Source organism: Leopardus geoffroyi, chromosome B2, assembly GCF_018350155.1.
Source record: "Leopardus geoffroyi isolate Oge1 chromosome B2, O.geoffroyi_Oge1_pat1.0, whole genome shotgun sequence".
Classification (NCBI taxonomy): Eukaryota; Metazoa; Chordata; class Mammalia; order Carnivora; family Felidae; genus Leopardus; species Leopardus geoffroyi.
The window spans coordinates 47,254,377-47,281,750 of record NC_059332.1 but is presented as its reverse complement, the minus strand read 5'-3'; the positions used below and the strand labels follow the sequence as shown (position 1 = coordinate 47,281,750).

Here is a 27,374-nt window from a genome sequence, read left to right as displayed (position 1 = left end):
TTGTCAAGCATGATTAGGAACTATAAATTAATACAAATTGATCATGCTTTCCATGTGTAAATGTAGCTTCCTGATGATTGTTTTTCTCAACTTTTATAACAAATTTTCCACTTTTTATGTCACTACTTATAGATGAGATAAATACCAAAACATCCAAGGTGAAAGTCATCAAAATGGATTTTTTTTTTCTTTTAACAAAAGCAAATGTATTTTTTCATCTGGGCTGTAAATTTATTGGTTTAAGTTAGAAGGTATTTTGATTATATGTCATTAGAAATCACCACATTGCAGTCAGCTTGAAGGAGTTCACACTTGTGATGGGTAGGTGAAATATGGACAGCTCAAAGCAGCCAGTGAGTTACATTTGTATGAATGACTCTGAAAGGCATTTTTAAACTTCTTTTTAAGTATTTATGCATATTATACGCTGGAGACTGGTTTAAGAAGGAAAAAAATTGTCATTTTCTTGTCTTCACTGTGATGTTCTCAAGTATTATGGGCTTATAGGTGGGCCATCTTTCAGACTTTCCTCTGTGAGGGAAGGTGGTAAGCATATCCAGGCTTTAATGGAATTCTCAATGTAAAATAGAGATATTCATAAAATGTGAGTAATGGATGTAAAAAGGTATTTTTACATAAACTTGAAAGATTTACTGTGAATACATTATAGATTTTATATCTTACTTTTGGACAATTAACATATAACTTGTATTTTATTTTATTTTATTATTTTTTAATAAGTATTATATTTTAAAATGTTCTTAGGGTTCATAAATTCATGGAACGTGAAGGTCGCAGACCTCGTCTTCTTGTGGCAAAAATGGGGCAAGATGGACATGACAGAGGAGCAAAAGTTATTGCTACAGGATTTGCCGATCTTGGTTTTGATGTGGACATAGGTCCTCTTTTTCAGGTACTGAAAATGTTGGGATAACTTCAAAAAGAATGTAGTAAATCACTTATATTTAGAAAAAATAGTAAAAAAGATGATAAACCATGATGATGTTTTTCAAGGTGTAAAAGAAGAAAATGAATTCCACAAATTCCTTAATTTATTTTTGAATGCATATAATCCAGTTAATTATGACAGAAATAAGAAAGAAATAGAATTTATGTTAATGTACTTGTTTCTCACACTTTGTAAAAATCAGTGTCAGTAACTAAACTGTTATTAGGTTTCTAAAACTGAAGATTACTTTCAAAGATCTCATCGTACTATTTATTGAGATTTGTCTGATAATTTGTGGAAAAGGTAGCCCACATCAGATTGATGAAAAATGTTTTGAAAGGGAAATCAACCATCAGAGTGAGAGCTTGATTCATAGGTAGGTTTTCTTTTTAGTTACTCTCTAGTAGTATTTTATTTAGTCACAGAATCTTTGACCCAACAGGATAATAATTTGTTAGAAGTAAATGAAGCTGAAATTCTCTATAGAATGATACAACTTTAATCTTCTCTACAAAATATCTTTGGTTGAGTACATTGTAATAACTTCCATAGTAAAAGTTTTATCCACTACATACTTATTGATCATCTACCAGATGCTAGGTTCTGAGTTGAATAAGATATGATTTTTGTCTTCAGGGAGGTTACAGGCTCCTAACAGAGAAAGATTTACTTATCAGTAAACACAGAGTAATAATTACTGTAATTAACATTTGGACAAGGAACTTACCCAAGTATCCTAGGAACTTATGTTTGAGCTGTGCCTTTGGAAGCATAGAGAGCAAGGCAGGGAAAGGCATGCTAGGAAAAGCGTTGGCTTGAGCAGAGGTGCAGAGGTACAGAGCCGTGAGAAAGCATGATGCCTTCAGGTAACTGTAGGACGTTCAGTAACATTAGAATACAGTGCTTGGGGTGGTGTGTAGATTATAATTGTATGCCATTCTACAGAGTTTGAACATTATCCCAAAGGTGTCTAGGTAGAGTGACAATCAAATTTATACTTTAGAAAGCTCACTTTCCAGGAAAATCACTTTCTTAAGCAGATTGAGAAGAGCTTCCTAGATGCAAGGAGTCCAGTTAAGATGTTCAGTAATGAGTGAGAAGCAATGCAGGCCTTACCCACAGGCAGTGTCAGGGTCTTAGCAGAAGTTGGCCGGGATCGTGAAGAAAATTTAATAAAGGTGTTACTTATGGGGAATGGAGGTAGGCTTAAGAGAATCAGCTTATGGAACATTCAGATGAAGACAGCCATGTAAATTGGATATACATGCCTGGAGCATAGAAGAAAGGCCTCTATTATAAATAAGATTTTGAGATTTCTCAGTATGTAAATAGTACTTGAAACCATGAGAACTCATTTAACTTCTCATGAAGAGTGTGGGTAGCAATATGAAAACTTGAACATTAAAAGGAAAAAGAGAAGGAGGCAGCAAAGGAGGAAAAGGAAATGGAGTGAGTAGTGGGATGAACACTAAGGAGGAAGGAGAATTTCAAGGAAAAGAATGTACTATTATTCCATGCTGTGGATGAGTCAGCTAAGATGAAGACTAAAAAATTGATTACATTTTTACAAGTAAAGAAATAACCTTCCTGAAGAGGCGCGCCCTTTGTAGAATCTCCCATAAGAGTTTTCCCTTTTGAATTTTTAAATAATACTCTAGAGTGTCTAGAAGAAATTCAGTTAGCCTGAACCTATGGAGATATGTCCTTGAACTATGTTCGTAGGTAAGTTTATAAATACATTTAAGGTAGGTTTTGTTAAGCATCTCAAATATATTTTAAATTAAGTAAATACGTGTATTGAGATTGCTTTCATTCTTCCTTTAAGTTGACTACTTTCTCATTCTAGTTTTTTATTTATATGCTACTTCCCTTTTACTTCAGCTTTTTGTTTGTTTTAAATATTGACCAAATATAATACATTTCCAATATTTAAAAATTAGCTTTTGGGAAATATATATATATATATATATATCTATATATATATATATATATATATTTTATAAAATGAAAGTAATTAAAAACTATGGTCATTAATTGGCACTTAAAGGAACTTTTCAAAGAGCTAAAAGTTCATTTCCCTATTGCATGCCATCTATAAAAATATAATTTGCCTTTTAGTACCACAAATTTGTTAATATAATACTATATCATTTAAAAAAAAGAAAAACTTATCTGTGGATGAAGGTAGAATCCTGTAGTTCTGTGTCTGATTTCATTAAAATTAGATTTAAAGTTGGGGCGCCTGGGTGGCTCAGTCGGTTAAGCGTCCGACTTCGGCTCAGGTTGTGATCTCGCAGTCCGTGAGTTCGAGCCCCGTGTCGGGCTCTGTGCTGACGGCTCAGAGCCTGGAGCCTGTTTCAGATTTTGTGTCTCCCTCTCTCTGACCCTCCCCCATTCATGCTCTGTCTCTCTCTGTCTCAAAAATAAATAAACATTAAAAAAAAAATTAGATTTAAAGTTTTAAAATGTTCACTATTTATTGACATAAAATACAGTTTAGTGTATCTAAGCATAAAGCATGGAACCGAATTAAGTGGAATTTTAATCTAATACGTTTTGGTAACATGGATGATATGAATGATCAATCATGTGTAAGTCAATTAGGTTTCTTACTTTTAACAACTCAATATCAACAATATGCACATTTTCTTAATGGTTTTAATTTCATAGGCTATATTTCTCACAGACTAGGTTTTACCAATCTGCTGTGTGATTTTCTTAGAGATACTCTTGAATATGGCTTCATTACTAAGAGTGTAGAATCTTTTGTTTTCACACTGAAATTATGAGGCTTAAAATATTGCCAAACTAAGAAAATTCTCAGATTTTGGTAATTTTTTTGAGCTTATTGTGCAAGTGGTTTCTGAGATAGCCTTCTCCTTCCCCAATTTCTCAGTTTACAGTGTATTTACAATGAGAAACTTGTATGTGTCTTTTATATGAAGTGATTTATTTATTTATTTATTTATTTTTTAATTTTTTTTTTAATTTTTTTTTTTTTTTCAACGTTTATTTATTTTTGGGACAGAGAGAGACAGAGCATGAACGGGGGAGGGGCAGAGAGAGAGGGAGACACAGAATGGGAAACAGGTTCCAGGCTCTGAGCCATCAGCCCAGAGCCTGACGCGGGGCTCGAACTCACGGACCGTGAGATCGTGACCTGGCTGAAGTCGGACGCTTAACCGACTGCGCCACCCAGGTGCCCCTATATGAAGTGATTTAAATGCATGTAAATTATCAAGAGCAAATGTTACAAACTCATTGCAGGGAATGAATATGGTCCTGGTAACTCAATTCATAATTGAATACATGAAAATATCCTTTATGACTGTGTATGCCACACTGGTTAAATCCAGTTAATGCGTGAAAAGCAGCCTTCTTGACACCATCTCTTTTCTTGCTTATGCATTTGCCTGGGTATTATAGTTTCTATATAGTATATATAGTATATATGCATTTGCCTGGGTATTATATATAGTTTCTATATAGTATATATATATAGTTTCTATATAGTATATATAGTATATATGCATTTGCCTGGGTATTATAGAACACTAGTTTCTAGTGTTCTTAGGTTATTTCGATTCATATGTTGCTGTCAGTTCAGTGTCTCCGTGGGAGACAGAGGTCCTGGAGCTTCCTAGTGTGCCATCTTGCTAACATACCTCTTTCCCATTCTACTTTAAAACCTGAGATTCACTTTTCACATTGAATCGTATGTTTGGTCTTTGACCTCTTCATAGATACTATAACATGTTGTCTTGTACTGCATCACCACTCAATAAATGTTGATAAGGAAGACAACAGATGTATTTTTCAAAAATTGTAATGAATAGATAATGTATTTCGCCTATACTCTTTGTCTTAGAAGTTTTGGGGGGAACTATATTTTGATGTAACAAATCTAATTGATAAATTCTAGGGCTAGAAGCGATACAGCCCTGCTGTTTATTGCATCAATTGGATGAGTTGGTATTTATGATTTGAGAATGGTGAAATATGAGGTTATAGTCACTTCAAAACTTTTAATGAGGAAAACCTTGGAATGCTAATTTACTAGGTAACAGTTTTAAAATACTTTTTGGAATAACTTGATGATTTGTCTCTTTACTTTCTAATTGTTTAGACTCCCCGAGAAGTGGCCCAGCAGGCTGTGGATGCAGATGTGCATGCCGTGGGTGTGAGCACGCTCGCTGCTGGTCATAAAACCCTAGTTCCTGAGCTCATCAGAGAACTTAACTCCCTTGGACGGCCAGACATTCTTGTCATGTGTGGAGGGGTGATACCACCACAGGTATTTTTCATTGCCTGTATTTTTCTAGTGCTATGATGGGAATCCTGAGTAATATTAGTTTATATGTAGTTCCAATTTACTGTATACTTTTGCTAAAGGTAAAATTGTTGTAGATTTTGATCTAAATTATTTCCTGGTGATTTTACTAAGTAAATTGTAGTAAGAGTCCAAAAGTGGGCAATGTATTTTCTGTTCAAACTAGATTGTAATTCATTATGTATAATTTAACTTAACAGTATGCAAAGCTTCTCTTTATGAGAGAATTACCTCTTTGCAAACTAGTAACCTAGATAGAGATGTACTTCCTTCATATTTGGTATAGAATGATGGAAAAGGAATAGGATAAAAGTAATAAAATTTCACAGCTAGAATAGAGAAGAATGGTAAACACACAGTGCATATATCAACCCCTCGCCACAGATAGAGTGAGCACTCTTTGTCCTGGTAATGAAGTGTGTCCTTTAGTTAACCAGTCAGCAGCACTTGCTTCTGTTGTCTTAGAGTAGCTGCCTTGTTCATTTTTTTCATGTTTCCATCCATACATACTGCCTTAACTCAGAGCTGTATCATTTACATGGTCTTATAAAACCTCTTTTTCATTAAAGCTAATTTGATTGGGGTATAGTTTTCTTAGAGCCAAAAATATCCTAATTCAGAAATAAATAGAATCAGCCTGTTCTGAAAATTATTGGCTGATTGGGGAAGAGGTGGATTCTTGAACAAAAATGTGGATCCTATTAGAAAAGGAGAAATGAATGCTAGGTAACAATCAATGATGTCAATTAATTTATTAATGGGGTAGGGGGATACTTTCCACATATTACCTTATCTATCAGTTAAAATAGTTAAGATCTAAATTTGGTCTGTTTCCAATCCAGTTTTTCATTATGTCAAGTTTTCTTTTTTTATTGAGAACAGAAAACATACAGAGGTAGAAGATACATGTGATTGCTCTAAATAAATAATTGATAGATGCTACAAAGACAGTAGCAGAAATTCTTGGTGAAATATGATCTTATGTCGAGGTCTACTATTTTTTTTCCTCCATACCACTCAGAATATATAATAGTTACTTATATACTACTTATGAAATCAGAAAATATATGTATGAAGTTGTGACACTGATGATAACATAGGACTAGCAAGCAAGCTATGTTATTTATTCTTTCTAACAACACTATACTAAAGTGATATAGTCAACACAAAACTTTGTTAATTGCCTATTATTTTCACAAATATAGTTGACTATTTGGGAATATAAAGGACTTTTATTCTTTATTGTCTGTGTATGGAAACTTATATCTGTATTGCAGTTTTAGAGTCTATAATATCTAAGCTCTTAGACATGATATTAAAACTTAAGAACCAAAATAGTTAAGCTGCACAAAATATTGAAATTGAAATATGAGTTGAGAAAAAACAGAAACCTGTTATCTAAGTGAGCTGACATTTTCAAGAAATATATTTCACACAAGTTGTGTTAACCCTCTGGATATTTGAATTACTCAGAACATTTGTAGGTATTTTACACACTTTTTTTTCCCTATGAGTTTAAAGACTAAAGATTATTTTCTGTAATGACATACTTGTGTGTTAATATGAGTATCCTTTATGATATAATTGTAGCAATCAACATTTACACATTTTTTCACTATTTTCAGTAAATATATAAAATAATGTACTTACTCAGTTGAAAGTCATTTAGATTTTAAATTAGGAATCACTAATATATAGTAGTTAATCAGGCCGACTTAGCCACTGCCATTGTGGAGCTCACCATTTCTGCAGCCTGATTAAATAAATATGGTCTGTCCTCACCAGTATGTGTTACTATAGTCTGGATTTTCTAACCTTCTTAAAAGCAGTGGCTTCCAAGTATTTTCAGCAAGGTTAGCAGCCTCGTGATGCCTGCTTCTTTCATGAAGGAGGCAATATGATACTCCCGGCCAGTTCAGTGGAGGATGTTTTAAAATACCAACTTTTTTTTTTTTTTTATGTTTATTCATTTTTGAGAGAGAGACAGAGACAGACACAGAGCGTGAGCAGGGGAGAGACAGAGAGAGAGGGAGATAGAATCCAAAGCGGGCTTCTTGAGGCTCTGAGATGTTAGTTAGCACAGGGCCCAACACGGCGCTCAAACCCACAAACCATAAGATCATGACCTGAGCCGAAGTCCAACACTTAACTGACTGAACTACCCAGATGCCCCTAAAATAACAACTTTTTATTTGAAAATAATTCCAAACTAATAGATAATAGAAATAGTACAAAGGACACCTGTATACCCTTTACTCAGATCTACTTGATTCTCACATTTTATCCCCTCACTAAAGTATATTTTATAAGGCTGTGTTAAGGCTTAGGTAAGTCAAGAAGCCTTTCTCCATTTGCAATATTTCACGGTCCTCTTCCAGGTGAGCTCACCTTCCAAATCCACAAGTCAGGTGAGAGAATAAATGGTTCATAGCATTACTAGGAAAGATAGAATGAAATAACTTATCCATTTGGCCATCCCCAATTTGGAGATCATTGTTATTGTTTCGTCAAGTTTTTTTATGAAATCTTAAATCTATAGCACCTGCCCAAGAATAATGATGTGTTTGAGGTATCTTTAATGTGTCAAATGTTGAGGTTATAAAAATGATTAGAAATGTTCTCTGCCCTTAGAAGTTCAGACTTAGAAGAAGAAAAGTTAAATAAGATGTGTTAAGTACCATTGAAGAATTATAATATTGTAAGAGTATTACAAGGAAATAAAAGAAACAGCAAAAAGTCATCGGGGATAATTAGCATGACCATTTAATTTATCATCTAAATGTGACCACTTTTGAGAACAAATATGGGTGCTATTAAAAAGGGTGCTGTAAAAACAGTCTAATTAAAAAATGAGCAGAGGATCTGAATAGACATTTTCCAAAGAAGACATACAAGTAGCCAGTCAGGTACATGAAAAGATGCATCAGGGAAATGCAAATCAAAACTACAATGAGTTATCACCTTACACCTGTTAGAATGGCTATTCTTCTTTCTAGAAGGAAAGAAATAACAAATGTTGGTAAGATGTGGGAAAAGGATACCTTTGTGAGTTGTTGGTGTGGATCAAAACTGATGCAGCCATTGTGGAAAACAGTACAGAGATTCTTTAAATTAAAAATAGAACTGCCATGGGATCCACCAATTCTACTTCTGGGTATTTATCCAAAGAATATGAAAACACTGACTCGGGGCACCTGGGTGGCTCAGTCGGATAAGCATCAGACTTCAGCTCAGGTCATGATCTCTCAGTTTGTGAGTTCGAGCCCCACGTCAGGGTCTGTGCTGACAGCTCAGAGCCTGGAGTCTGCTTCGGATTCTGTGTCTCCCTCTCTCTCTGCCCCTCCCCCCACTCGCACTCTCTCTCTCTCTCTCTCTCTCTCTCTCAAAAATAAATAAACGTTAAAAAAATTAAAAAAAAAAAAAAGAAAGAAAACACCCAAAGAGATGTATGTACCCTCTGTTTTTCCTGCATTATTTACAATAGCCAAGATATGGAAACAACTTAAGTGTCCATCCACAGATGAATGGATAAAGAAGTGGTATATATATATACCATGGAATATTATTTGGCCATAAAAAAGAATGAGATCTTGTCACTTGTGAAAACATGGGTGGAACTAGAGGGCATTATGCTAAGTGAGATAAGTTAGACAAAGATAAATACCATATGATCTCATTTATATGCAAATCTTTAAAAAATGCAAAAACCGAAGCTCTTACATGCAAAGAACAGATTGGTCGTTACCAGAGGCAAGGGGAAAGGGGATGGGCAAAGTGAGTGGAGGTAGTCAACAGCTACAAATTTCTAGTTATGAAAATAAATAAGTGATAGGGATGTAACATACACCATGATGACTATAGTTAATAATGCTGTAGGGCATGTTTAAAACTTACTAAGAGTAAATCTTAAAAGTTCTCAACACACATACACATGCACAGTTTTGTAGCTATGTGTGGTGATGGATGTTAACTGGACTTACTGTGATCGTTTTTCAGTATATACACAAATACTGAATCATTATGTGGTACACCTAGAGCTAATACATTAAATGTCAATTACACCTCAATAGAAAAAGGACTCCTAAAAACAAAGAGGGTACTGCAACAGTAAGCACAAACCAGAATGTCCTAGGATATGTGATCACCCTTGTGGGTAAGGATCAGGGATTTAGAGGATATCCTAAAACTCAATATTATAGCTACAGATACTCCAACTTTTAAACAGACTACAGCCTGGAGCAGTATTTGTGTCCTGGGAATCTTTTCACTCAGACTGTTTAAAATAAATTAACAAATAGCAACAACAACATGGGAGAATTTGTTTTTAAATGAGCTAATCTTTGTTTACAGAAAATCTGATTTCTTCACAAAGCCAAATTCAAAGCAGCATCATTCACCCAAAGAAAACAAAAACACTAATTAGGAAAGATATATGCACTGCTATGTTTATTGAAGTATTATTTGCAGTAGCTAAGATATGGAAGCAGTGGGGTGTGAAGGGTTTCATTTTCAAAAGAAATCATTATGACACCTAAATATTTTTATATACAAATATATGGCTGTAGTCTCACTGAAAAAGATTCAAATTGTATTGAATATGTGTGCGTGTATGTATGTGTATATTAAAAACATGGAATATTACACAGCCATAAAAAGGATGAGATTGTGCCATTTATGTATGACAACATAGATGGACTTAGAGGGTGTTATGCTAAGTGGAATAAGTCAGACTGAGAAGGGCAAATACCATATGATTTCACTTATATATGAAATCTAAAAAAAATATGTGAGTGAATAAAAAGCAGAATGAGACCTATAAATACAGAGAACAAACTGGTGGTTGCCAGAGGGGAGGGAGTAGGGGTTGGGTTAAATGGGTGAAAGGGAATGGGAAATGCAGGTTTCCAGTTATGGAATGAATAAGTCAAGGTAATGAAAGACACAGACAGCATAAGGAATATAGTCAATGATATGATAATAGTGATATAACAGGACACATGATAGCTACATTTGTGGTGAGCATAGCATAGTGTATAAACTTGAATCACTACTTTTTACACCTGAAACTAATATAACATTGTGTGTCAACTATACCCAAAAAAAAAAAAAAACAAAAAAAACAAAATAAAACACTCCCCAAAAGAAGAGTATCACCATTCACGAGTTGCAGACAAAATACCTTAGAGGAAATAAATTGCCTTATAAGCTCAAACCTATAATGTGATACTGAATTGAACACAAATAATGACAAGTAGTAAAAATTTAGGTGAGAGAAATTATACGGCTTAGGGCTCAGAAGTTCTCAATCAGTGGGCCATACAACTTCCTACCGCATACCACACACTGGGGTATTTGGAAAAGGGGCAGAGTATGCTTTGTTCTTTTAATGACTTTGAGTACAAGGGGTGCTAATGGCTATTATTAGCAATCCCAGTGAAGGAAGAATTTTTCAACCCCAGATGCCATTAGTGTACCAGTTGAGACAGTTGGGGGCATCAGGGACAAAGAAAGGGCAGCATTTATTGCCCTTTTCTTTCATTTCCTTGAAATTAAATATTGTCTCTTTTATTAATTAAACAAATTCTTTCAACAGGATTATGACTTTCTGTTTGAAGTCGGAGTTTCCAGTGTATTTGGTCCTGGGACTCGAATTCCAAAGGCTGCCGTTCAAGTGCTTGGTGATATTGAGAAGTGTTTGGAAAAGAAGCAGAAATCTGTGTAACATCCTCTTTTTGAGTTAGCTTTTTTTCTAGAATAGTGTTTCAATGATGGTCAAAGAGTAAAACTGTGTGTTCAATTTAATTCAACCCCTGATACGTACTTTCTTAAAACTACATTAAAATACCTGACTTAAGAATTTTGTGATGTTATAAGCGTGTATGTACAGTTTCACTTTAAAAATTAAATATACTTAAAAACTCTGTAATACATGCTCAGTACTTCATCAGAAACTCTAGACAGTGGTATTATTTCAGAAAATCATGATATTTATTTGAAGTATTTCTTACAAAACTATTTTTCTATTTAAAAAAAATTAAACTTTACCCTCCCCCAAATTTCTGATTAGTCTCATTCTTCAGTTTAGCATTATATTGACTTGAGCATGATAAAATAAAATTGATATATGAATAAAATAATTACACCTGTCTTGGAAAAAATAAGGAAGCATATTTATGTAGAGAAACATATTGTGGTTGTGGTCCTCAACCAAACTCTACCAGAATTATTTCAATAAGAATATTAAGTTAGACCCAAAAGTTGGAACAGGGGAGAAATGGCAGAATATTGCTTCAAATCTGACTTTGCTTTCTTCTTGGGCATGAACATGTGACTTTGTTATTGCTGGGCTTGGCTCAAGACCAGGAGAGTGGATGCTTGTAAGTATTTCCTAAGATGAATGTGCTTAGGTTGTTAATATAGGACTTTCTCCAGAATGATGTTGTAAGCTGGGAGTATAGAAGCTAATGGTACAGTCCAAGGCTTAAGACTTGATAACCAAGGGAGTGCATGGTGTAAATCACAGCCTAAGGGCAAGAGAAGCTGATATAAAGTGTCCCAAATCAGTTAGTGAGGCAGGAAATAAAAGGGGTGAATTCCTCCCTCCTCTGCCTTTTACCTGTTTTCTCTTTCTTTCTTTCTTTCTTTCTTTCTTTCTTTCTTTCTTTTTTTTTTAGAGAGAGAAAGAGAGAGAGAGAGAGAAGTGGGACTCACCCAAAGCAGGGCTTGTGTTTTACCTGAAGCAGGGCTCTTGCTCACCTGATGTAGGACTTGAACTCCCAAATCACAAGATCTTGACCTGAGCTACCCAGGTGCCCCTTTTGTTCTATTCGGGTCCGCAACAGATTGGAAGATGCTCGCACACGTTAGGGAGGGCAACCTACTTTATTAAATCCGCTGATTCAAATGCTAGTCTCATTCAGAACACCCTAACAGACACTCCCAGAAATAATATGTAGTCAGGGCACCCCATGGCCAGTCAAATTGATTACCTGTTGTAAGTACCTATTACCTAAAATTATCACGGAGCCCTTGTACATTGCTGGTGGGAGTGTACAATGTTGTCGCTACTGGAGAAAATGACACAATTCCTCAAAAACACTGAACAGTTACCAAACAGTCCAGCAATTCCACTGCTAGGTATATATGCAGAAGAACTGAAAGTGAGGTCTTGAATAGATACTTGTGTACCCATGTTCATAGCAGCTTTATTCACAGTAGCCCAGAGGTGGAAGCAACCCAAGTGTCCTTGAGAGAGAAGCGGATAACAAAATGTAGTGTATACTTAGAATACTAGTCAGCCTTAAGAAAGAAGGAGATCCTGACACATGCCACAACATAGAAAAAGCTTGAAGACATTATGCTAAATGAAATCAGCCAGTCACAAAAGACAAATGATTTTGTTTATATGAGATTTCTAGAATAGTCAAACTCACACAGGCAGAAAGTGGAATGGTGGTTTCTAGGGCCTGGGGAGAGGGAATGGGGCATTAGGGAATTGAAAGGTTATAGAGTTTTAGTTGGGGAAGATGAAAAGTTCTAGAGATGGATGGTGGCAGTGGTTGTACAGCAATGTGAGTGAACTTAAAGCCACAGTACATTTAAAAATGGTGAAGAAGGTAAATTTTATGTATATTCTACCACAATAAAAGTATTTAGGACAGTCTTTCCATATGGTACATATTTATAAATGGTATTAATATTGTTATTGTAGTATTACTGTTGTTAAAAAGAATGGTAAGGCATGAAGCTGGGAAGGTAGGCAGAAACCAGATTGTGTACAGAGGCAAGTTAAGGGATTTGAACTTTATCTTGAAGACACAGAATCCTATAAGGGTTTTTACTAAGGAACTAATCTGACGAGGTTTGTGTTTAGCACAACAGCTGTGTGGAAGATGCCTTTTAATGGGGACAAGACTGGAGTTGAGAGAAGACTGTTAGAATAATGTAATAGAGATATTCTTGGTATCTAAACTTATCTGCTCAGGTGCTGCTCGGAGATGACAAACATGGAGAGGATAAGATCTTATTTTGGAGGACTGAATTGACAGAATCTGTCTTCTGTCTTAAAAAAAAAAAAAAAGGTTCTTGATCCTTGGGTATTCACTGTGTGCAATCTGCTATATCCCCTCACCTATTATGGTGGTTCTTTTGTGGACCATTTTTGATGTGCAGTGATTTCGAGACTGGATTTACTGACATAACGTCAAAATCGGGAAAAGGTAAAATGATGGGATTTGTTTTCCAGTGATCTTTTTGTCAATACTAGAGTTTTCCGGGCTTTGGAAGCATGATAGAATGATGTCTGTAGGGTACATCAAAATCCTTTCCCTGCTAGTTACTGGAAATGTCATTGTTACATAAATATTCTCAAATATAGGAAGTGGAGGAGATGTTTGAAGAGGCATCCCTTCTGAACAAAACCTGCCTGGAGGTAGAAGAGTTAAAGTAACAAAACCAAAGAAAACAGGATGAATTCTTCCTCTGATTTCCATTTCAGGGAGCAGGGACTCATATAACAGAGAGGAGAGGTGAGGGGGCTGTTAAACAGCTCTATCTACCCACAGACAAGATTATGTCACCGCCACCCCTCACTGGCATCTTCAAATTCCCACCTGCTTCATACTACTCGAAAACTTTTTCTTAACACAAAAGGGATCTAATAAAACTATTTATGTTAAGACATAGATGTCTGCTACTGTAGAATATGTTTATTTTACCCGGTATATTTTTAATTTAAATGAGAAAAAACTTATCAAAGCGATGACTAAAAACACTTGTGACTATCTAGTAGACACTCCGTAAAAATGATGATGGAAACAACTAACATTATTTCCACCAATAGACAAGTCCTGACTCCTTTCCAAAGAATTATGAACCATCCATTAGACAAATATTTGTGCCTAACTGTGAAAAATTCAGTAATCAAAAATCTTTTCAAAGAAAAATCGTTTTGGTTTTCCTCAATAAACATAATGCTATTGTTTTCTGTTTCTTAGATCCTCTTTTTATTTTTTTCTGCTGTACCTGTAGGTGTCTCCCTAAGTTCAGGATTATTCTGTTTCCCTGAAGAAACATTCTTGAACTAATGCCCCATCCTAGAGACCCATAGGCTCTGCGAACACTGTCAGGAAAAGCACATCTCTTTAATAATCTGCTTAGATGCACCTAATGTCATCCTTTTTGATTGTGGTTTGTGGTCAGTACAACTACGTGTTGATAATTGTTCATGAACTGTGCTGCATTTGTGCTAAAATGCTGAGTTCATTAGCAGTGAAGCTAGAATGTGACCTTGGATATGAGATTATTACTGAATTCTATTTAGTAAATCCGTCTCTAATTCACATTAACTCATTTTAAGTCTCTAATTATTCACGGCCTATTTCCTCCCTCTGCATTCAAACCCCTTGTTATACTGACCTCCTTTACTACTTAACATGAGATCAGGGCATGATATTAAGAGTATTTACACACAACACAAAACCCAAATTACCCTGAAGCCCTTAAAAAAGAGCAATGCAGAATTTAGTAACTTCTTTCAGGGTTATCTGAAATAACAATACCCTCTAATAATACCCTTTTGGTTCTGAGATCATTGGCAAAATATAATTAAGGTAAATGTCATGAATTTATGTAATATACACTTTTATTGGTTGACTACCATTTGTTAAATTCCAATATGCTATTACTTTTGGGAAATAAAAACATAGATTTCATTGTGTTTTAGCTAAGCTGCACATAGCCAGTAAGCATTACATATGTGTATAACAAAAAGACATCTTTGTTGTTATTTCCTTCTGTGAACAAAAAGCTTAGCCTAGAGCTTGCTTAGGAGGGTATAAGAGAAGAGTAACAGTAATGACATTCTTGGGCTTTCTGGATTGTCTTTACTTGACTTTAAATAGTCTGTCCTATTGCCTATTTAGTTTTGTCATTTTATTAGACCATATGGTCATCAGAGCAATTTAGTGACAATTTTCTGTCAGAATAAATGGTTATCTAGACAATAAGTTTAAAAGGACACTAGGCAGATGACTCTCTTTGCCTCTAAAGTGTTCTTTGGTTTAAGGCATCAAAGACCTCTAAAAATAGGTTTTTAAATTGTAAATACATCTGCTAAAAGCCTAATATTAAATTAAACATTTACACTCAATTCTAAAAACATTGACTAAGAGGCCATTGCTAATCGTGCACAGGTTGCACACTGTCAAACTCCAGGGGGAGCCATTTACTTTGCAGTCTTGCACTGTCCTAGTCCTGCATGTATTCTGCTGCAATTTTCTGTCTTAAAAGAGGGATGATGAGAGAGCCCATGTCAAATGTTTGTTTTAAAGATTAAATGAGATAATGCACGAAACCTGCTTTGAACTGTGCGGCACACAGTAAAAGACTAATAAATGTTTTCCATAGTAATTATTATTGTTATACTTTACGCTAGCCTCACTTCTAGCCCTTGGAAATAAACATAATATATGCATTTGACATGATTCTTATTCTCAGGGAGCTAGTAGCCAATTTGCAGCAGATGAGCTCATGAGGAGACTATGACTACAGTGTTGTAAAGGAGGTATCCATGTAGTGCCATGAGAACACAAAAGGAGTTGCTAATTTTCTCCTGTGGGGGAAATGAAAGCTTCAAAGAGGAGACAACATCTGGACCCTAAAACAATGAGAGAGATTAAGTGGCCAGAAGTGTGAGTACGTAAAACAGGTATGTGGAAACAGCTTATTCAGGGAAACGGGGGCAGTGAATGTAGTCGAAGCATGCAATTCATGATAAGGTTGAAATACAGGGTATGGATTTTATCATTTATTAACATCTTACTGTGAGATTTTTTAAAAATTGTAGTTTTAAAAACTATAAGAATTTTTCCTCTCACATCCTTTTTATAACTAAGGGCTTTGTGATAGATAATAGCTTTTTTAAAATGACAGTGAGATAGGAGGCAAAGGAGATATTTTGCATTTCCCTTTTTGCCTAGGATTTGCCAAGGTGTCTGTGATTAGGGAGATATTTCTTGTTTTGGAATCTAATTATTTCTTACTAAAAATGCGGTTATAGCTAAGAATACACCTCTTAGTTTCAGACCATTTTGTAAACCTCACACTCAAACCCAGGGTCATTGTATTAAATATGTATCACAAAGGAATCTGCCATCACTGGCAAATCATTCCGTAGTTTGGGAGAGAAAACAAAACTTTTCAGGTATGTGCTGTACATATATACCTATCTTGTCAGCACCATTTAAATAAAATGGCTCAGAGAGATGGTGCCTGCAATAGGCCTGAAAATCAAGACAAGCTGTGTTTGTTGCCTGCCTTTTTAGGTGAGAGAAGTTAATCACTTCTTATTTTGGCTTGCCCAAACAATAAGACAGGTCTCATTTTCAAAACCCAGGCTTTTGGACTAGAATATTTATTTTGATTATGAAGCAAAGATTCAGGACTAAAAAGGATTTTTTTCTTTTTTTTTGTCCAGGATTCAAAGTATCCTTTTTGTCCTACAAAATGCCAGAAAACATTTGAGATAATTCTAGACTTATATTTGCTAAGAACTCTGCTAAGTGTTCTTTAAGGGTTCTTTAAGTGAATTTGTGGGTATGACTCACTCCTCACTGGAGTAAAAATTTTTCAGTGAGATCTCTTTCCTGAGGATGTGACTAATTAGAATTACCATGGTTTACTTGATAAAAAAATGACCTTTTACTCATTCAAAATTTCTGACTCTCATCAAGTTGCTATTCAGTTGGACAGTAAATTTGTAGACCAAGAGAAGAAAGAAATACTATGATTCCAAAGATGCTGTCCCCAAATACACTTTCCTGCATGCTTAGTTATGCTGGAAATTACTTTAACAGGAGACTGCATCTCTAATTCCAGTAGAATTGAGAGTAAACTGCAAGTATCTTGGAGAAGGTATTGACAATCCATATCTGATCTTGTTACACACATCATTTTGATCTGTATGAGATTATAAAGGAGCTAAAGGAGAAAACAGGGTATTTGTGTCAGTACTAGAATGGGCGTAGGGGCAGAGAAAAAGAGAAGATTCAGGCATAGTTTGCAATGGATTTTCCTGCATAATGGGAAGTTGGCAGCCAAGCCTTTTTTTGTTTTGTTTTGTTTTGTTTTGTTTTGTTTTGTTTTGTTTTATTTAAGTCACCTGTGCACAGGTTATGCTCTCATGCACCCTACTACTCTCCCACCCTTATCCCCAGTGAAAATATGGCTTTACTGAGGCCAAATTTAGTTGAAGAACCAGGAGAGTCCAACACGTGTATGATAGAACACTTCCTAAAGAGATATCAATAACAGAACTCTGCACTCTGTAGGGAACCAAGAGTGGAAAGCAAATAGTGTGCTAAGGAATGCTGCCTGCACCCTTTTCTCTGTATGGGTACATTTCCTCTGTCAAATTATTTTCACTAAACAATTTGAGTATTTTTAACAGATGCATATGTGTGTGTTTGAGTGTGTGTCCTCACACACACTCATGCACAATCAGGGCTAAAAGAAAAAAATTTCACTTTGGGTGTCTGCCGAAGGTCCACTAAATGATAGCGAAGATGAGCCAGTGTTGTGGAACTAACCGAATTGTGGGTGTTGATGGGTATAATGACTTCTAAGATTCTTATTCCGATATGAAAATACATTTTCCTTTTCTGTTCTCTGTCCCATCAATCAAGCTTCCTCTGTAGGCTTTTATGGTTATGCACCCAGGATATGGTCTCTTGGCTCAATCTCAGTGTCTCGTGTTGAGGTGTGGAAAGAGCATAGACTTGGGCATTAGACTTACCCATCTGTTTCAGCCTCTTACCACATGTTGGATTCTGGGCAAGTTATCTATTTACTACTGAGCCTCAGTTTAAGAAATACTTTAATATCCTCCTTGAGTTTTTTTATATGAATGTGTATCTCAGAAAGAGTGAACACCGAAGAATGTTGGTTTTATTTCCCTTGGATAGACAGAAAACAAATGTGCAGGTTATCCAATATGACAATGGACAAATTTTTCATTCAGTTAAGACTGGAAGGAAAAATATCAAATTTTCTATTTTACTTTAACTACTGCAGATATCAGAGGACACTAGTACATAAGATATGATATTTAGTTTGTTTCTAAGGTGTGGATTTGTGATATCTAGAAATCTACAGCAGCACATCCAAAGTAAGTTCTATAAATGGATTTGATTTGAGTCACCTTGTCAGTTTAGAAACAATATCATAAATATAAATGACAAAGTCCCAAGGAAAGGCAACAGACATGCCACTTTGCTAGCTTTCACAAAACCTAATTTTCCATGCAATCTCTAGTGCATTAAAAAAATGAAATGTAACATCACTGTTGAAGGCAATCTCCAGATGGCCTTTTATTAGCTACTGAGGAGGCCGCTTCTATTCTCCATCAACTGTACACACTGCAGTGACAATTTTCACCTTTACATGCAATAAGCTATCATCGTTGCATGAGACACTAAATGACACTTGGAGGACTGGTCCCTAAAATATATTTTGAAATGCCAGGTGCAGGGCATAGTTCATATGATCACAAATCTGGATTTTCTCTACTTACTTGAAGGTCAGACAATGTTGGTTTGCAGTCTCAGGAGCTTTGGTAAAATATGAAATTGGCCCTATATTCGGAGGGCAGAGAGAGACTGAAGAAGGGGCAGACCACTTCAGACTGGTAAGTGGTAGTTTTAATCAACAAGGGAGCTTACATATGAGACTTGTCTTGGGTGGCTGCAAGATGAGTAGATCTCCACACCTCCCTGCCAGAATCTTAAAAGTTTATATAGAGGTCTTAACTGGGTTCAGTCATGAATTTAGTCCAGATGGTCTCAACAATATCTTAATCTCTCAAGGCTGTGCCCTTGAAATGGCTCTGGCTATGGGAAAGGCAGACAAACATCCATTCCAAGGACAGGGGAGGGATGAGGAGCCTCAGATTGGCCAGGCCCAGCTCTCAAGTCATCTGGCAGTCATGTCCTCTCCATGACCTCTCCCAGCAGACAATGTCAGCCAGTGATTTTTTGTTCACTTGTGTATTTTTTTAAAATTATTTCTGCTTTTGACCTCTCTTATGAGAGTTCCATTGAATGGGATATACCTCATAAGAATTTTAAATTGGAAAAAAGAAATTATTGAGACTTTATTCAACTAAGCATATCCCAACTGTTTAAAACTAGAAGTTCCTTTCTAACAGTAGGTCATGTTAATTTCATTAAGAATACTGAGAATACGGGAAACTCCTAGCTTCACTTTACATTAGCTTACAGAAAATCTTTGTCTACTTTCTATGAGCTTCTCTGTCATTTTCCAGTGCTTTTCTATGTTTCTAGTTGTGTTACTTTTATAAGGACCTGCTTACAGCAAATTCATTCAGGTTTTCCTAGTGATAACAGATATAAGGGGAAAAAAAAAAACCTAGAAAGATGAAGAAGAGTTAGGGCTTAATACATATATTTTAGGTGAAACTGTGGATGGAGCCTAGACCCTGACATTATTGATTTACATGGTTATTAAGGATATGAGAGCCAGGTTATGATAAACCCTTGATCTAAATGGGAGGGAGTAAAGATAATCCAGAACAACACACATTATGAAATGGAGGCCAAGGACTCTTCTAACTGGGTCATTCAGTGCTCCAAGGAGCCTACATGAGACCATGAGATGTGGGTCTCTCAACTCATGCTCTCTGAGGCATTAAGAACATGGCATACTGACCAATATCTATGCTGATTGGTTGGTATTCACATCAAATGCTCTGGTAACCAAAAATCATTCTGTAATAAGAGAATAAACTCTCATTCACAATGAACATCATGTGGAGGGAGAAGACAGCTGAATAAAAGGCTATGGCACCCTGTGAAAAGGAAGCCCTCAATCAAAAGAAAAGATGTGGAGGAGACTGAGAGGAAGAACTGGAGCATAGGTGAACAAGTGGCATTTGTTCTTGTTCTGGCCACTTTACATTTAACAATGACAATCGCTCTGAGAAGAACATGTTATGATCCTCAATTACAGATGAGAAATGGTGCCCAGGATGCTTAAATGGCTTTTCAGTCAAGTGGTGGAATCAAGCATTGAAATGAGTGACAACACCAAAGACTGCTCCATTTCCACAGACAGTTGCTTTGTTCTCCATGTTACTCCCATCCTCCTCCCTGCAGAACCATTCAGGACTCAGCCAGGCTATTTAAGCTGGCACCAGAGACACTTTTCTTTTAGCTACCTTTGCTGTATTGATTCAGTTGAGATTTGTCTCTCATTAGCCTCTAATATATACTGTCCTCACCTACTGTGCTCTCTTGTACCCTGCTCTAGGTGACCCTTGTACCAAAAGCCTTTTATCCAAAAGTAAAAATTACACTCCATTTAGAGGCAAAAACAAAAACAAAAACATTTGTCACTGATCCAATTGCCAAAATGGAACTGGGTCTTGTCCATCAGGAATTAGGGGAAGGTGGGTGTTGGTTAGCAACCTTGGGAGTTCCCAGACTTATCTTGGGTGGCTGCAAGACCAGTAGATTTCTATTACCTGCCATCAAAATCTTAAGAGTTTATATAGAATCCTCAGTGGGGTTCTGCCATGTACATAATCCAGATGGTCTCAATAAAACATTACTTTCTCAAGGTTTTGTCCTTGAAGTGATTCCTAGTAAGGGAACAATGCGTGAAACATACATTCTGAGGACAAAAGAGGGGGTGAGGAGCCTCCAATTGCCCAGGCCCAGTTTATGGGTCAACTGGTGGTCATGTCTTCTCAATGACCTCCCAAAAAGGGTATAGTCTAGAAGACTCAAGCAACTGACTAAAACACAGTGGAGAAGGCTCAGGACACTCTGAACATCCTTGGAAAAAAAGAAAAGTCTATGTCTTCATTCAGGGAGCTGTGATTGGGTACTCCAAGTTTGGATGGAGCCATGAAGCTGAAATGCATAAGCACAGCTCTCTTGAATTCAACTTTACCAAAGTATATGACATTTACTCTTAGTCGATCCTTCCCATTTCCTAACAGATGACAAAACTGACACTTAGAAAGGTAAAGTAACTTCTTGAAAGCCTCCCAGTCCCATTGTGGTGAAATAATGATTAGTCCCTCAGCTGCATGAGACCCTCAGCTGGCAGTGTAGCACCGGGCAAATTGTTGCTAGTGTTTGCTTGCCAGTGGGACAAGAATTCACCTCACTGTCTTCTGTTCATCCTAGGAAATTCTCCCTTGCTCCCCTTCCATTCTCTCCCTAATCTTCCAGTTTAGGCTCTCCCATCTGAGTTCAGACAAGCCAGACTCCTGGATGTGACCCTCTGGGTCAGTCTTGCTATGCCACTGCTTACGGACAGACACAACCTTTCTTTCAGGTTACGCAGTAGACAGATGATTGCACACTATGAAATGGAAGTGTGTAGAGAGAAATGTGAAAATACTACTTCATTTCAGTCTCTGGATGTATTCACTATGAAATATTACATGTGTATCATTTATATATGTTTTTATATTATATAAGTGGGATAATTCTATATTATGGTTTTGTGAATTGCTTTTTATAACAATGTATTATGTTTTATCTCAGTGTGTATGGATCTACCTCATTCTTGTTAATTCTCCATGGCATTTCAAAATTGTACTTATGGAACAACTCTTCTATGAATGAACATTTAGGTTGTTTCAATATGAGCACCAATCTTAATGTTAATTTCAAACTGAGTTCCAGGATTGAAATTGTTGGTTCAATGCTTTTCAGCATCAATATTTATTCTTCTATTAAATAATAGAAGTCTCCTCTCAGTGCTTAAATATGAAAAGAAAAGCTGTAATTGTATGCCAGAGTGATCATTTATCTTGATCATAGAAGAGAGGGTGAGGTGGCCTTGCCTCAGGTGAGCAGTTGCCAGGTCATGTCCATGGAACTTTCCTCAGATGGCTTTATCTGTGACCACCTCTCCTAAGACAGGTAGGGTCAGACGTTTGAAGTACAAGAGATATTTCACTTATGGAGGCCTGAAAAACCAGGGCACGACAAGTATGATTATTCTTTAATATTACCTTGAGTTGGAAGCAAAAAGGGGTTGTTTTAGAAACACACTTTGGTCGAATATTTGTCTTTTGGAGTTCTGCAACTTGTATTCTCTGCTTTATAGGAAGAGTCAATAAAACAACAAGACTGACAAAAAGAAGGGAGTCTAGAATTTATTTGGTCCAGAATTTCCCAAAACATCAAGATGATTTATTCCTGATATTTTGAGCTTGTGCTAGGGATTTTATTTCATAAGAGAGACCAAAATTCTATAGTCAGAGGCATTATTTAGGCAGTAAATACAAGGGAAGAGTCTCACTATCTAAGTGGATTGACAGAATCCTGTAGGGAAAAATTGACTGTAATCTAGCAGAGTCCAACTCCTCAGCATCAGCTCCCAGGGACCTCAGAGTTAAGTATATTTAAATGCCCACTCTTATTAGGCTGCCTCTTTTCTCTATTTTGTTCCATGGAATTGCCCCACCCCATCAGCCAGAGGGCTTGACTATATGCCTGGATCACCTAATTTCAAGAACATTAACTGATGTTTATGGTGGCACACATAAAATGACATTCTCCATCCTCTCTCATGCATCAGTTTCTACCTGTCTAGTCTACCCGGTCTCTTAGGCTCCCTTTTCTATTCTTCCATATGCTCTAGTTCTTATTATTATTTCAGTGGTAATAATGTTGGCTCTACCTGTAATACATGTTCTCCTGATCTCTATCCTTTCTTCAATGTTAAGCAAAGATGCTGCCTCCTCCCTGGGACCTGCCTATATTCTTTCATCTTTCCCCAATTATTCATGAAATATTGTTATTCATTTGCTGTTAGGGCATTTGCTAATTGATATTATATTAGACTCTGCTGTTAATAGCATAGAAACTAAATCTAATTCACACTGATTTTCTCCACAGTCTAAAATTTGCACAGAGAGTAGGTGCCCAGTAAATACTGTGGAATTAAACTTCTCAGCTAATCTTGCGCTTGTGATCCCTGTCTTAGAACTTTACCCATTTATTGTGTGCTAATATTTCTTGTTTCCTTATTTCCTCTTCTCCTAGACCATGAGCTAATCTTTGGTAGTGATCTGACTACAAGTGCCTGGTTTCCCTGTTTCAGTCTCTGGGTCTTAATATCTCCATTCCAGTTCTAATTAATGTCCACGGTTTCTAAGTTTGTATGCTACTACATTTTCAAAGTTGAAGGAGGTTTAATTTGTGTTCTATGACTAGTCTTTCTGCATACTGAGATTCACATTCCTCATTAAAAATATGGGAAGAGTAATTTAATTTACCTTGCAAGGTAATGTGAAGATTAAGAGAGGTAATTTATTTGAAAGAACTTTGTGAACAGCCAGTCATCATACAAAATGATGTTGTTAGTGTTATTAGTAGTAGTCAGTTGTAAGCTCTTTGAGAGTAAAATTATCTTACGCTGTTGTATGGCAGATTGTGTTGACTGCTCATCCACCAGCTTTCTATAAGCTCCTTTGTGTTTCCTTGCCAGCAGAATCCTCATCCTGCTGTAGAGGTTGAAAATGCCTAGGCAGCTAGGACTTTGACAGTGGCCCCAATTTTGGCCAATCAGACCTGAGTGGAAGTCAGCTCTGTGGTTTCTGGGAAATATTTAAATCCCTGATTTAAAAGAAAAAAAAAAAAAGACGGAAGATAAAATCCCTTGCTGCCTTGCCTTGCTGTGGTTGCTGGGAGCTATTAAGGCTATCTTACCTTGGCAAAAGGAGAAAAGCCAAAAATGAGAGCCAGTAATTTAAGGGTGGCAGGGGTAGAAAGTTGTCAGGAACAGGTGTCTCTGATCCTATTGTTGAGCAACTACACAGACTTTAGAACTGCCTTACCTCCAGGACTTCCGCAGTGGGGTAGAAGAACTATTCTTATCAATTAAAGCAGTTTTAACTGCACATTCTGTTCTTGCTCCCCATGCATTCTAATTAATATATACTTCTATTGTATCCTTCACGGCGTCAAGACCAAGTTCAGGTTCTTAAATACTCTCTCTTTGATTGTAATTATATTTATCTTCATTGCATGTTTTTGTGAAATAAGTCTTGGACTCCTTGCAAAGGCAAACAAATTGCACCCTAGGAAAACAAAGACAGATTGTTCAGATTATCTGACCATGTTATTAGCAGGACTCCACAAGCGGAAGGCCTGAAATAAACTAGACTTAAATTGAAAGCAGACACGCTGGAGGCAAGATACAAAGATTCAATGAAAATGAAAGCTGTGATCAAGGGCAGTGCTACCAACTGTGGCTCTGCAGACTGGCCATGCAAAGCTTCACAGCCTTTTGCTCAAAGAGCCCACACCTTGCTTCATTGTGTTAATTGCTCGGTTCTTCTCTACTTCTTTCTTCCCCTCTTCTCATCCCTGGGGCCAGTGTATTAATTTATGCAGTTTAATGAGCTCTCTAATAATTTAACTTAAGAAAGACTGAAACACAAATATACTCAGAAACACTCCAAATTGTGTATATACTTTCTAAGGAAACTGTCCTTAGAAATATCCAAGGCTGTTAATGAAAACCTGTGTTGCCTAAAATAATCCATCTAGAATTGTTTATCAGGCCACAGCAATAATATAAATGGCATCAAATCCATTTTACCAGTTGGATGACCTTCTTTGTTAAAGCTTGCTTTCTAATTCTATCCTAGCCAGTGATTAACTCTCAGCATGAAGAGGAAATATTGCTTGAATGACTGACAGATGCCCTTATCAAGTGATTGTACTGGTCTGGCAAAAGAGCCGGCTGGTCATTAGTGGCTACAACAGTTTTATGACCCGTGAAATTGTGTAGTAGTATAGTGATTGTCCATAAGAACTGACCAAAATGAAGATTCTGTTTTTAACCACAGCTGGAGACCTCTGGAGCCTCTTTTCAGATATTAGGACAGAGCCCCTTCCATTGAAATTTCCTGTAAGTGACAGATGGAATTACAGTGGTCCAAGGGCCCAGGCTTCCTTCTCTCATAATTGGTATTGCGGCCACATTTAGTTGTTTTATTGTCTAACATGGAGACTCACAATTATCGAATTGAGTCTTACTGTTCAGTTAGGCAGAGGGAGGACACAGGTGTGAGCAGAAAGGTGTAAAACCAGATAATCGAGAGTACTTGGATTTGGATAATAGAAAGACTGACATCAAGGAGATTTAGGATTATTGGCAGTGGGTCCCCAGTAGTGATATCCTCTCAGGCACCTCTGATCATTTCAGCTCATCTCTGAAAGTGAAGAGAATAGGCTGACTGCTGCCTCAGTATTAAGCGTGCCAGGGTTGGAAGGATTGCAATAGCAGAAATGGCCAGGAGAGGTCAGCATTCAGGAAGACTTGGAAGGACTCAGCAATTTGGGAAAGCTGTGACAGCCACAAGCAATTCAAAAGTGATAGGCATCTTTGACACAGAAAGAAAAGGTGTGGTTTCCTCTCACGGACTTGATCGTGAGATAATTATTTGGTAAGTATAGCATAGTAGGATTGCTGTGGACCAAGTCTTTTCCTTCATGGTCCAAGACTAGTTATTTGTTTCCTTTATAGTTGACTATTTCCTGCTACCTCTATTTCTCCTCGAAATGTATACTGTTTTCCTTATCTTTCTGTTATTAACGGCTAGCATGTTACACAGTATTTATGAAGGTCTTCTGGCACACACATACACACACATAGTATAAGACAAACACACATAAACACATATCTGTTTGCACAAAGCACAATTCGCTTTGTTTCTGGCAGTGTTTATTCTAAAATTTCCAAATAATATCACATTAGTTTGTCATGGCATTAAATACTTTTGGAAAACATAACTGTTCATGACTGATGCCTATTCCATTGACAAGTTATAAGTAATTCACATAGCTACTCCTCTATCTTTGAGCTTTTAATAGTGTTCAGTGTGGGATCCACCTGACCTCAGTGGCGTCCTCGTTAGGAGAGTCCAGCTAGCATGCTTTCTGTGTTTTGAGCACACAAAATCAAAGTAGAAATTACCTGGGATATGTGCTTAGCAGACCTAGATTTTCATCTGTACTACAGACTCTCTTAGACAACCGTGTGACCTCTTTTTTTTACTTTTTTTTAAAATTTTTTTACATTTATTTTTGAGAGACAGAGAGAGACAGAGCACTAGTCGGGGAGGGATAAAGAGAGAGGGAGACACAGAATCCGAAGCAGGCTCCAGGCTCCAAGCTGTCAGCACAGAGCCCGACACGGGGCTCGAACTCACAAACCGTGAGACCATGACCTGAGCTGAAGTCAGACACTTAACTGACTGAGCCACCCAGGTGCCCCTCCCCACCCCCGTGTAACCTCTTTGAACTAGTTTTTACACAGATAAAAAAAGATTAATAATATATATGGTTTATAAGGTTATTATTATTAACTTGTAAGATTATAAGGTTATTATAGAAATGAACTAAATCTTGGGAAAGCAATGGAACTAAAAAGTGTTAAAAAATACATTCTAAGAATTACAAGGACTTTTTCCTCTCCTAAGCAAAATCATTAGAAGAGGACAAAAACCAAGCAGCATTAATACCTACACTAGCCAGGGTTCCTGGTCACAAAAAAAAAAAAAAAAAAAAAAAAAAAGAAAAAAAGAAAATAGAAACCAGCTCTGACTGAATAAAATGTATTGAAAGGACAGTACATAAATCTCTGAATTTAAGGGAGGGCTGATGAAACAGACTCAGAAAATGTGCCCAAATTTGGAAACACATCACAACCAACATTTTATTCTGTAAACAGGAGCAATTCCTTGCTCCATTGCCATGAGACACTAGTCATGAGGACATCAGTCCCTATTGTCACCAGCATCCTCACGCCTAGGTACTCTGCTATTACTTGACTCTCAACTTCACCTCATCTGCTCTAATTCATTCTTTAATTAATGTTTTTGTAGTTTTTATAGTGTATGTTTGTACCTCTTCTGTTAAATGTACTCTTAGGTATTTTATTTTTATGATACTATTTTAAATGAATTGTTTCCTTAACTTAATTTTCAGATTGTTTATTGTTAGTAGAAGAAACACACTTGGTTCTTGTATATTGATCTTGTTTGTACTT

At 36.6% G+C, this 27,374-nt stretch overlaps 1 protein-coding gene across 3 annotated transcripts in view; it reads left to right on the top strand.

The window, feature by feature from the left end:
- Window positions 1-11,201, top strand: part of MMUT (methylmalonyl-CoA mutase) — a 36,531-nt gene extending 25,330 nt beyond the window's left edge. For all 3 annotated transcript variants that reach the window (XM_045498489.1, XM_045498487.1, XM_045498488.1), the window contains 3 exons: window positions 766-913; window positions 5,076-5,243; window positions 10,873-11,201. In XM_045498489.1, the coding sequence (XP_045354445.1) occupies window positions 766-913; window positions 5,076-5,243; window positions 10,873-11,001 (445 nt within the window). In that variant the 3' untranslated portion in view covers window positions 11,002-11,201. The remainder of the gene's footprint in view (window positions 1-765; window positions 914-5,075; window positions 5,244-10,872) is intronic.
- The last annotated feature ends 16,173 nt before the right edge of the window (window positions 11,202-27,374 follow it).